Source organism: Rattus rattus, chromosome 7 (genome assembly GCF_011064425.1).
Source record: "Rattus rattus isolate New Zealand chromosome 7, Rrattus_CSIRO_v1, whole genome shotgun sequence".
NCBI classification, from domain to species: domain Eukaryota; kingdom Metazoa; phylum Chordata; class Mammalia; order Rodentia; family Muridae; genus Rattus; species Rattus rattus.
The window spans coordinates 90,217,825-90,229,978 of NC_046160.1; the positions used below are offsets into that span (position 1 = coordinate 90,217,825).

Consider the following 12,154-nt stretch of genomic DNA (forward strand, 5'->3'; position numbering starts at 1 on the left):
TGGTCGAAAAGTAAAAACAATAATGAGAACGAGGTCCTTTCTGGTGGCCACTTCCAGTCCCGCCTCCCACTCTCCTCTCTACCTCAGTGTCCACCCAGGGCTCAGCCTTCAGCTGGGGGGAAGCTGCAAAGAGTTGTACATTGGCCTAACCTAAGCAAGTCTTCCACACACTCTCTAGGCTTAGTGGCCTGTTTCCTTCTGATGGTACTGTGCTGCAAACAAGCTTGAAATGGTGTCGTTTGAGCTACCTGCCCACCTCAGTCTCACAACCTCACAACCCAGCTGTACCTTTACAAATACAAGAGCTAAAGGGCGTGGCTTAAGTACTCTACTTGGCTAGCCTTGGTTTCTATCCACAGACAGACAGAGAGACAAGACCAAACCATCTGATGTAGAAATACGTGGTATTTTGAGTTAACAACTATAAACACCAAAAGCAAGGAGAGTTACCAAAGAAATATGTAGTTGCCTAAAATGGGGGAGCCTAAGTAAGTTTGATGCTCTCCTATAAACAAGCATAGTTAACAGAAGTGAAATCTGTAATCATTTCAGAGGAATTGAGATTTTTTTTTTAAGGTATCACGATTTTTGCTTATGTGTGTCTGTGGTCGTATGAATGCTAGCACCTGAGGAGGCCAGCGGCATCCAATAACCCTGGAGCTGGAGTTACAGGTGACCTTGAGCCATTCCACCTGGGTGCTGAGAATTGAACTGAGGTCTTTGCAAGAGCAGGAGATGCTCTTGGCATCAAAGCCTTCTCTCCAGCCTTGGGATTGAATTATTTAAGCAGCACTAAACACTGTTTCTCACAGACAAGCAGGTTAACTTCTGATAGGTCTATGTAATTAGCAAGTCTCTTCATTCCACTTTATGTTTTGTGCTGCAAATCAGAATTTAAAGAAAGATGATTAATGTGAGGTGGGAGCTGGTGTGCTTGGAAAGGGCTGGGAGGCCCTAGTGTGGGAAGGGTGGACTGCAGGACCGCTGGGCCCAGTCCATGTTAGTCAAAAGGAGAACACAAAGAACAGACGGTTATGGGGGAGAGATCATGTTCTTGTAACACCAGGCTTATTATATACACATCATTTTTGGATCTGGCGGGGGTGTGTGTGTGTGTGTGTGTGTGTGTGTGTGTGTGTGTGTGTGTGTATGTGTGTGTGTGTGTGTGTTGGTTTTTTTTTCCAGAGCTGGGGACCAACCCAGGGCCTAGCAAGCGCTCTACCACTGAGCTAAATCCCCAACCCCGTGTGTTGGTATTTCTAATAGTTAAAATAGTCTTTCACTCTAGAGGAAATATAGCAATTTATTGTCGAATAAGTACTTTTAGAACTCTCTAGTTAAATGAGCCTCTGTGGGTGATTATTAGAAACTTGAAGGAGACAGCAGTTCTCCATAGTTACAAAAAATAAACTGTGGTTAAAATGCCGTCGCTGCCGTGCTCTTATATGTACATATGCTCCTTTACTTGGCATTCTTTACTTGGAAAGAATAAACTCCTGTTTAATAATTGTTCTGTAGTATTATACAATTCAGCGTTTTCAAATGTACTTCAAGGCATCACTTGACAGAAAAATACACTAGTATGCAATCAGTGTTCAAGGATACATGTTCATTAAGTGTGGCTCTTGGGCAAGAGTCGGGGAGGGGTGAGCAGGAGGTACTCAGGGGTACTCCTGCTGGCAAAGCCGGCTTCTGAAGTACTATTTTGTTTGCTGAAAGCCTTTCCAACTAAACCATAAAAAGACAAGACAAGAAATGCAGCCTCTTGTCAGTGAGAACTCCATGGTGCACTTATACATGGGTGGCTGTCAAAGTGAGGGGTTTTCTAGTCATGTGCTGGGGTAGAAGGCTGAACCGTAGAGTTCCTGCCACTCTGTGTTCTGGCTGCCCAGGCCTACCCCAGCATGAGAAATCACCTTTGTGGTTATTGTGGTTGGTTAGTTGTTTGTTTGTTTGATTGGTTGGTTGAAAAGAGTCTTACAATATAGACTAGACTAACCTCAAACTCATAGTAATCCTCCAGCCTCAGCATGTACATGCTGAAATAACGTGCATGCACCATCATTCCCAGCTGTGGCAAGCCTCCTTCAGCTGGTTTATACTGGTGGTTCTATGTTTTGGTGTTTGTTGTTGTTGTTGTTGTTGTTGTAGAGAGATGTATAGGCTTCAACTCAATGACTGAATTATATAAGCCAGTTAAGCTGTTAACCGTCTGAAGCACCGCTAACCACACCTCCTGCCACTCGCATGCTGCTTGATGACAGGAGACTTGGTAGAGTTTGCTGACTGGGGCAGCCACAGCTAGCTCAGGCAGGCGTTGGACAAAGGCTAGCTGTCCTGGATTGTTCCCATACCATGCTGCTATGGTTCCCCAGCCTCTCCTAACATACAGAATATAACAGCTGAGTTGACGACATAGTGAGACTGGACATGGTGGTTCGTGCCTGTAATCCCAGCACTATGGAGACTGAGGCAGGAGGATTGTGAGCTTCAGGCCAACCTGGGCATCTAGCAAGAGCCTGTCTTAAAAAGTAAACTGCAGTTAAAATGCTGTCGCTACGGAGCTCTGTATATGTGTGTGTGTGTGTGTGTGTGTATATATATATATATATATATATATATATATATATATATATATTCCACCAGCATTCTTCACTTGAAAAGAATAAACTCTGTTTACAAATTGTTCTATAGAATTTCACTTTTTTTTTTCTGTCTTGCCCATCTAGGATGTAGAAAATCAGCTCGCCATGAAATCTAAAGCTCTGGATGAGCTGAGGCAAAGTTCTCTGATCATGGATGGCGGAGACAGGCCACTGTTAGAAGACATGGCATCCGGAATTGATGAGCTGTGTCAAAAGAGGAATAGTGTGACCAGCCAGGTACAAGGCATCCCTTAGTCCTCGGTTTCTCCTCATAAAGTCTTCCACTTGTTGTCGGGACCGTTCTTTTATCACAGAGATTTACCCCATGTTAAAAAGCGAGAGGGCCACTGGGAGGCATCATCCTGAAGTGAAAAGAAGTTATTTCAAGTCTCGTTTTATGTCCTGGATCATTGAAGGCAAGGCAGTGGCCTGGCAGGCAGGAAGTCCGCCTGGCTGTCTTTGTTTTACCTAACATACTCAGGCAAGCATAAATGTCTCCTCCTCTCAGAGCAGCAGAGCGTCTGGCCTTGTTTCCAGGTCAGCCCCAAAGCTGCAGTTAGGGACGAGCCCCCACGCTGGTAGGAGAAGCAGCAGGGCGAGGGGGATCTGCAGCACACAGCCTCGGGAGCTGGGAGCAAAGCGGGGACCCCACAGGCAGGAAGAGAGAGCGGGAGGAAGATGCAGGATGCCCTCCAAAGGGAGAGAAAGCTGAGCCATGCCAAGAGTGTTTACCTCTCACTCGGGGAGGATGCTCAGACGGTAGCCAGTGATAATGCGTTTGCCGTGTTTCCTCCGGCATCCTCACTGGGAGTTAAATATGTCACTGAGATCTGCTTCGACCTCATGTTCCTAGTGGGCAGGGAGAACAAGCTTCGTGATTGAAATCCCTGGGCAGCCCTCGCGGCTTCAGATGACCCTGGGAAAATAGGGATGAGCTCCATCAGTCATTTGCCAATCGTGTCTGTTTAAGTTACTCTGCTCACAACCAGGAGTCAGGGAAAGCCGACAATAATGGAACCAGAGCCTCGAGCAGCTCAAGCAGTGCAGGAAACACACGTGAGCAGACAAGAGTGATGTAATAAAAGTATGGGGGAGGGGGTAAAGTAAGATGGTGCAGGTAACAAGATCCTAAGAGAGACACACAAGTAAGTGGAAGGGTCCAAAAGTGAAATCAATTTTCAGTTGGGTTTTTTTTTTCAACTAAGATAACAAGATAATTCACAGGGAGAAGGAGGTTCCCCCCACAGTATGACACTGGGTTACCCGGATATTAACATGAAAAAAGAATGATGTTCTCTAACTCAAGGCCACGTCCAAAACCTAATTTGAAGTGAATCAGACATAAATGTAAGGTTAAAACTACAGACCCCAAGAAAGGCAGCATAAGCGTTCATAACTGTCTTCCTAGAGAGGACACTAGAAGCATAAGCAGCCAGAGGAGGAGGCGGGAGAACTGCACTTCATTGGAATTGAGCACTTTGTGCTTTTGGAGAACATAGCAAAGAAGTGCAAAGGAGGAGACAGGGAGGGGCTCATGCACTCGTCTGTTAACCTTGCTTGTTTAAGAGACTTAAACCACCAGCAGTGAGGGAAGATAGGAAACGGTGGAATCTAAGCTGTGTCTTTGCGAAGGGGCTTGTATGTACAGTATAATGGGTTACAGAGCAGTAATCGGATGAAGAAATAGAGAGGTTGTTTGAATAACATCTCTCCACAGAAGATGGCCTGAATGGCCAATAAGCACGTCACTGGCTGACAAGGGAATAAAAATCAAAACCACAGTGAAATGCCAGTCATACCCATGAAGATGGCCGCATTAAGGACAGGGGATAGCAGGTGTTATAGCAAGGATGTGTTCACACATTGCAGGTGGGCATTAAAGCGGTCCAGCTGCATCAGGAAAGTTGCATGGCACTTCCTCAAGGCTTGGACTTGGCAGGACTTGCAGTTCACCTAGGTGGTGAATGTTTATAGCTGTCTAATCATGACAACCCTGAAATGGTAACAAGCTGTTGTCTATCCAACTATGGTTGTCTTAGTAACGTGTAATAGCTATATCTGTGTTGTGGGATATTATTCAGCTGTCTAAAGCAGTAATGTATTTTGTATCAATGGACTTTAAAACCTGATAAGTAGAAGCCAGTCCTTATAAAAAGCCCATATATTAATCCATTTATATGAAATATTTAGTTCAAGCAAACCTTTGGAGACAGAATTTGTAGCTGGAAATAACATGAGAGACTGACTTAGAGCAACGCTGTCAGGGTTTCCGCTCTGCCGTAGGTCCACCAGCTCAGAGCCTCTGTGCAGACAGTGCTGCAGGAGTGGAAGGCCTGTGACAAGCTGTATGATGAGGCCCGTATGAAGACAGCCCGACTCACATATTCCATGGAGCACAGCAAGCCTGCGGTTCTATCGCTGCAGGCGTTGGACTGCCAGGTGCAGAACCTTGAGGTAAATTAACCAGTGTGGCCAAAGGTATTGTGGGTAAAAACTAAAGGTCGAAGCACCATAATGAACACAGGTGCTTTTGGACTGTTTACAGGGAAGCAAAAGGCGCTGATTTTGCTAGAGGTATCATAGGCATGGCTTGGGAGTTTAAAGTTAGTCACATGAACCATAGGAAGTTTTAAGTGTATCTTGAATTTTCCATGTGTTTCATTTCATGGTTTATGAAATTGTGTGTGTGTGTGTGTGTGTGTGTGTGTGTGTGTGTACAAGTGTTGTATGATTAGCAACTTAATCCTTCTAAGTTTGTCAGTTACCTTCTCCCCATTTTTGGTTGTGTGTCACTGTCCTGTAAGGTCTACATGTTTGTGTCCTTGATGTGCAGTATCAAGGGACAAGAAGCTGTTACCTTCCAGGGTGGGATGGCCAAACCATCTACTTTTACCTTTTTCTGTGTCCTCAGGCCCTTCAGGATGAAGCTGAGAATGGGGAACGGAACTGGGAGAAACTGCAGGAGGTCATCGGCAGACTCAAAGATTCCTGCCCTCCCATTGCTGGCATAATCGAAGAGAAGTACCAGGATGCTCACTCGAGGTGTGCCCAGAATGCAGTTTGAAAGATTGATCCACTCTCATGACCTCTGGCCTTCTAAAAGCTTCTCACTCCACAGTGATGGGCTTCGTGGTTGTGTTTCTTCTTTGGAAGGTGGAAGGCTCAAGGTCATGAGAGCGTTTACAAATCCCAGATGGTTTCTGGGATACTCAAACTAGAAATGCCCTAATGGAGCCACTTCCAGAATGTGTCCTCTAAATGTCAGGCTTGGTCCTGGGAACCCCAAATCAGGAACAGAAACACCGAGGAATGGGAAGTCTGTAGGGTAGAGTGGAATGGATGTGTTCAAAACATCTCTCGGAAAGTGACCCAAAGCCTGCAACAATGTGGAGAAGTTAGGTTGCCTTCGAGTCTTCTCCATGAAGACTCCTGTGCTTTGAAAGCAAACCAGTGTTCAACAAAGAATAAAACAGCAAACTGCACACCCTGGCAGGCTATCCTCAGGTCTCCATCGAGTCTTCACTGAGGGACACAGTAAGGTGTCTCGCTCACATTTACTTTCTGCATCCCTCACTGCATGGGCGGAACTGTTGCTGTTGAAGGATTCAGGTCACTGCTGCACAAACAAACTCACTCTCTTCAACTGTGTTTCTGTTTGTTGTTTGAGTTGCAAATCGAAGGCAGGCCTTGATGCACGCTACTCAAATGCTCTACCTCTGAGCTGCATCTCCAGCCCCATTCATACAGATGCAACAAATAGTCTGCAGGACGTTCTGTACAGCCATTTCAAAGGTTGTTCATCCCTCTTTCTCCTTCCTCTTCCTCCTTCCCCTCCTCTTCTTCCTCCCCCTCCTCCTCTCTCCTCCTCCCTCTTCATCCTTCCTTTTCCCTCCTCCTCCCTCCTCCCTCCTCTTTCTCCTTCTTCCTTCTCCCTTCTCTTCTTCCGCTTCCTCCTCTCTCCTCTCTCCTCATTCTCTACCAGAATCTCATTGAGTTGTTGGCTGTGTGGTCCCTGCTGACCATAAACTTGTAATGAATGATCCTCCTGACTCAACCTCCAAATAACTGATAAGATTGCGGTCAGAAGCCTACACCCGTCTAGTTTTTTTGGGGGGTGGTGTCTTGTTTTGTTTGTTTGTTTTTTAAAACATTTATTTATTTATCATATATGAGTACACTGTAGCTGTCTTCAGACACACCAGAAGAGGGCATCAGATCTCTTTACAGATGGTTGTGAGCCACCATGTGGTTGCTGGGAATTGAACTCAGGACCTCTGGAAGAACAGTCAGTGCTTTTAACCACTAAGCCATCTCTCCAGCCCTGTTTTGTTTTGTTTTGTTTTGTAACATGGAAAAGTTTTTTTCAAAAAAAAAAAGCAAGATTAAAAAAATCTATAAATGGAATAATTTTTTCATTTATTTTAGCTTGAAAATAAAGAATATTTTGTTTTATAATTGCACAATAAATTTATTTGATACAGCACAATATAAGTAAGACCTATTTAAAAGCTAGGTATGGTGGTGCACACCTTTAATCCCAGCACTTGCGAGGCAGAGGCAAGAAGATCTCTTGTGAGTTTAAGGCTAGCCTGGTCTACATATAGTGAGTTCCAGGACAGTTAGAGCCATGTAGTGAGTCCCTATCTCGAAAGAAATAAAAAATCAGAATCTCTCTACTTTTAATTTCCTGGTAGAGCGTGTATAATTTTGCTACAGGGACAGGATGGAATGAGGGCTATGTTGTTAACATTACACCGCCAGGTGGACCCAGGTCAACCAAGACCTCACAGACCAGTTGCAGGAGGCCCGAGGTCAGCTGCAGCTCTGGAAGGCTCCTCACAACGCTCACACAGAGGCGGCAGCCTGGCTACGGCAGCAGGAAGCAAAGTTCCGACAGCTTGCCAGCACCAATATGTCTGGAAACAACCTGGCAGACATCCTGCCGCGGGCCCTGAACGACATAAAGGTAGGCATAAAGCCTCAAGGAGAAAAAACTAAGTCACATCCGCAAAACAGCAGGGACTAGTGAGGGACAAAGAAGTAACCAGACAGGGCACAGGGGACATGGGACGTGTGGGGTTTGAAGAAGGATGTGGCAGATGGATCAAGGGGCTACTGCCACCGTCTCTTTCCCAAGTTTACACGTCTGTTGCAGCCATTAAATCAGCAAAAGCATCGTATAGAATGTGAAATCGAAGCCACGAGTGCCTCGATTGGTTATGAGGCTTTATCACAGTGATAGAAACTTTGACTGAGACACGTCTGTATGTCCGTGTATGTATGCACATGTGTGTGTAAGTACTCACAGAGGCCAGGTGTCTGATCCCTTAGAGCTGGAGTTACTGGTGATCACGTAAGAATCTCTTGTTTTCAATCAATCCTGGGTGGGCGGGGCTTGAGAGAAGGCGCTGCAGTTATGATCAAGCACTACTTCTCCAGAGGTCCCTGCTTCGCTCCTCAGCACCAATGTTGGTCAGCTCACAGTCCATCATCAAAGGAAGAGATAGCAGGAAGTCAAAGCAGGGCAAGTCCTGAGGCAGGAACGCAGCTCACTGGCTTGCACTCCATGGCTTGTTTTCTTCGGTAACTCAGGACTAGCCAAGGGGTGGCACCACTTGCAGTGAGCTGGGCACACTTGCATCAGTCACTAATCAAGAAGATGCTCTACAAGCTTGCCCACAGACCAGTGCTGAGGGGAGGGGCACTTTCCTCAGTTGTGGTTTACTCAAATGAGTCTAGCATGTCAAGTTGACAGAATGCTAACCAGTACAACATAAATTATTTGAAGCAAAAATCAGTCTTGATGATGGTGATGGTGGGTGGTTCTGGTGGTAGTGATGATGGTAATATGGTAGTGATGAGGGGGACTAGGGAGATGGCTCAGTGAACAAAGTACTTGTTATACAAGACGAGGATCTGATTCAGTCCTCGGCACCCATGTCAAAAGCTAAGTGTGGCCATTGAAATCCCAGTGCCGTGGACATGGAGACAGCAGGGCTCACTGGCTGCTCACCCTAACCAAACCAGTAAGCCTAGGCCAGTGAAGAGACTCTGCCCCAAAATGTAAGTCAATTAAGTGTACACTTCAAGTGTTCATAACCACTCACACCCTCAAATATCTCAAAAATAGTAATCCTGGTCTCGGTGCCACATGAGTATGGATTTCCTGGGAATTAAGTGGTTTTAGACTATTTAAGAACAGGGCAGTTTCAGCTGTGGTGTTTTTCAATGCTGAGAGGAAGTACCCAGAAGGAAAATACTCCATAGTATGAAACTTGATAACAAGATGCGTTTTATATTTTGTGACACTCTAGGTCAGATCAAATTGAATGACAGATTTAATTAGAATGCCCTGCTTGCTTAGTGAGATGCTGCAGACTCTATATGAGTCCATTCATACCAGAAGGTCAGGGGCAAGGGACAGCCTCTAGTGATTCTTGAGATGATTTGAAAGTCCATCCCTCAAGTGTTAGACAGTTAGAAACAGTGCATGAGAGTAGCTGCAACTCTGTTGGGAAATGACAGGCTGACTAAACTGCCAGGTTTCCAAGCAGCACTGGCAGGATACATTGTTTTAAGAAAACATATTTTTTCAGCTATTGGAAATAAACAGTAACAGCAGCAACAAAGGTTTGCAGAAGTACAATGGCAGGGGTTGGTGGCTGGTGCAGTGAGTCAGCACTCTGCTATCCTTTCTCCTTCTTCAGGGGCTGCAGCGTGACCTACAGAAGACCAAAGAGGCCTTCCTGGAAAACTCTACCCTCTCGGATCAGCTGCCACAGCCCGCAGAGCGCAGCACCCCCGGGCTCCATTCTGGACAGCGGCATTCCCTCCAGACAGTTGCCTGTTTAGAAAAGATGCTGCTGACGAAACTAAATGAATTCGAGGTTTGTCTTGCTTTTTCCATTGAATGGCGGCTGCGGACGTCTCGGGCCACCATCCATCTTTTGAATCCTGTGAAGCATTTGTACTGTCTGGATGGCACCGTAGGGAAACTGTAGAGGGAAGTCATCCCAGTCTTGCTTAATCGAGTAGGGGCCCTTAAGCAGCCATCTGTCCTTTATCAGACATGTTAATTTAACAAGAAGCATGCCTCATACCCTGTTCAGATCTCGGTTATCTGGACTTAGGGTAAAGTAACTGAGACACAGGTATGGCTGCTGGGAGCACAGCTGTCAGTTGGAGTCTTCATTCATCCCCTGAGTTGTAGCGTTCGAACTAAGGGAACGGAATACTCCCTTCTCTGTGTGTACCTCATGGCACAGGATGAAATTCCAGGGCCTTTACAGAGACCTCCGAGGTGATGTTGGACAGAAAATAACTTGCGCTCTCAGCAGCCCATAACGTGCCTAATGCTGTCTTCTGTACTCCAGAAGTTTTTCTAATGAAAATGTCTCTTTACAGATTGTTCTGGCACAGTTTAAGGACTTTGCAGACAGGCTGGCACATTCCAAAGATCTTATTATGCACGAGGAAGAAAATTTGAATAAACTTCACCATGAAGAGAAAGAAGAAGTTCCTGACTTGTTCCTGGTATTGATAATATGCGTCTGCTTAGATTTTTCCATGGGGTTAAAACAAGCTAGTTACTGCTGTGGGAATCTGCTGGCACCCTGCTTAACTACGAGCTCAGTCCTTCCTTCCCTTCCATCTGCATCTGACTAACTCATGAACACAGTCGTTCTCTTCCCCTTTATCCCTGCTCTATCTTCCTAAGGTCTCAAAATGCAGACCATTGCGGGACTCTGTTTTACTGATAAGTTGCTAATATACCTATGTTATTAATATGCATGTACTGTCCATAGATGTTTTTATCTTGAGATCACTATGAACTAACTTCAGTGAACCCACATAGTCAAGAAATTCTCTGTTGTGATTAATTGGGTTTTTTTTTTCTGGTTAGTCTGAAGATCAAATAGAAAATATTCAATTAAAATTGGGCACTTTTCCTTTTTAATTACCTTAGTGGGTTTTGTATAATTAACGTAAAATAAAACGAAGGGACTGAAGCATTCTGGATCCAGTAAACTCCCAAAGATCAATACTTATGACTCCATGAGGAGTCAGCGAATGACAGCATGCTATCCAGATCCCAGACCACCACTCGGTTTTGTAAGGAAATTTTATTTAAGCCCAGCTGTCCTTCCACAAAGCTGAAACCCTGGTGGGCTGGTCATCTACAGAAAACGTTTGTTGACCCTGCCCTGGAATATGACAGCAGAGTTGAGGACATAGCGTGGGTATTGTAGAAGGCATTTCACTTAACACACTGTCGACCTAAAGGCTGTCCCGGGGTAGCTTTTTAAAAGTGAAGCTTTGATAAATCCTTTCTCTGTGATTTCACACACAGGGAAAATAAGGGTAGACTGGGTTAAGTCTGGTTTAAGCACTGCACTTACTCATATTAAAGATGAGATTTTTCACTGGATGTATATAGTACACTGTATGGCTTGTTTGAAGGTCAAGTTATTGGCCGATTATATATTATATAGGACTTGAAGGTCCATATTTGGTTTTTAAAAAGACCACAACTCATTTTCAGTCCTGCATAAAGACAAAAATAATGTCCCTTCCTGCTTCTTGGTACTGTTCCTACTGTTACTTTTCTCGTGGCTATGACAAAATTTCTGGCAAAGGCAACTTGCGAAAGGGTTTGGAGACCAAGCCAGATGTCTCTGCAGCTGGAACCCGAGTAAAGATGGAAGGAGAGAATACCAGTTCCACGAAGGTGTCCCCCGACCTCCACATCATGCATGCGCACACGTGATGATAATAAAGGTTTTAAAAAGAAAGGGCTATTTTGGTTCGTGGTTTTAGGGGCTACAGTCCATCGTGGTAGGGAGGGCATAGGGGCAGAAGGGTAAGGCAGCTTGACATCTAGTCAGGAAGCAGAGAGAGAGAGAACTGTTGGCACTCAGCTGGCTTGCTTCTCTCTATTCACTCTATGTCTCCCAGCCTATAGGGAGTGCCTATAGGCTGTGGAGCCTATGCATGTGGTACCAGTCACATAAAGATGGGTCTTCCCTCCTCAGTTAAACCTCTGAAGACACACTCACGGACATTCCTGAGGATGTGTCTCCTAGGTGATGCTAAATCCTGTCTAAGGTGACAGTTCAGAGAACCATCGTTCCATATGTAGAGGCTGGTATCCCCAGATAGGAGTACCATTAAGGTATCTAAGTCCAGGCCCAGTTCTAACTCTAACTAGTGGTTTGACCATATGCAAGTTGTACGACCTATCTGGGCCCTATTTCCACTCGTCTTTAAAGTCAGAAGGCCGGCTCATCATGTAGATATTTTATGTTTACTTTTTTTCCTCACAGAACCATGTGCTGGCACTGACAGCCCAGTCACCTGACATCGAACGTTTGAATGAAGAGAGCCTCAGGCTTCCCCTCAGTGACATAACAATGAAAACATTACAAAACGTGAACAGGCAGTGGATCCGGGCTACGGCCACAGCGCTGGACCACTACAGGTCAGAGCATTCTTTCTCCACGCCCCCTTCA

At 45.3% G+C, this 12,154-nt stretch overlaps 1 protein-coding gene across 1 annotated transcript in view; it reads left to right on the forward strand.

Annotated features, from left to right (window-relative positions):
- The window catches only part of Syne2 (spectrin repeat containing nuclear envelope protein 2), a 268,150-nt gene that overhangs the window by 201,034 nt on the left and 54,962 nt on the right, over nt 1–12,154 (forward strand). The window contains exons 84-90 of the mRNA XM_032907953.1: nt 2,730–2,882; nt 4,929–5,099; nt 5,557–5,687; nt 7,407–7,611; nt 9,353–9,532; nt 10,050–10,178; nt 11,969–12,123. Of these exons, the coding sequence (XP_032763844.1) occupies nt 2,730–2,882; nt 4,929–5,099; nt 5,557–5,687; nt 7,407–7,611; nt 9,353–9,532; nt 10,050–10,178; nt 11,969–12,123 (1,124 nt within the window). The remainder of the gene's footprint in view (nt 1–2,729; nt 2,883–4,928; nt 5,100–5,556; nt 5,688–7,406; nt 7,612–9,352; nt 9,533–10,049; nt 10,179–11,968; nt 12,124–12,154) is intronic.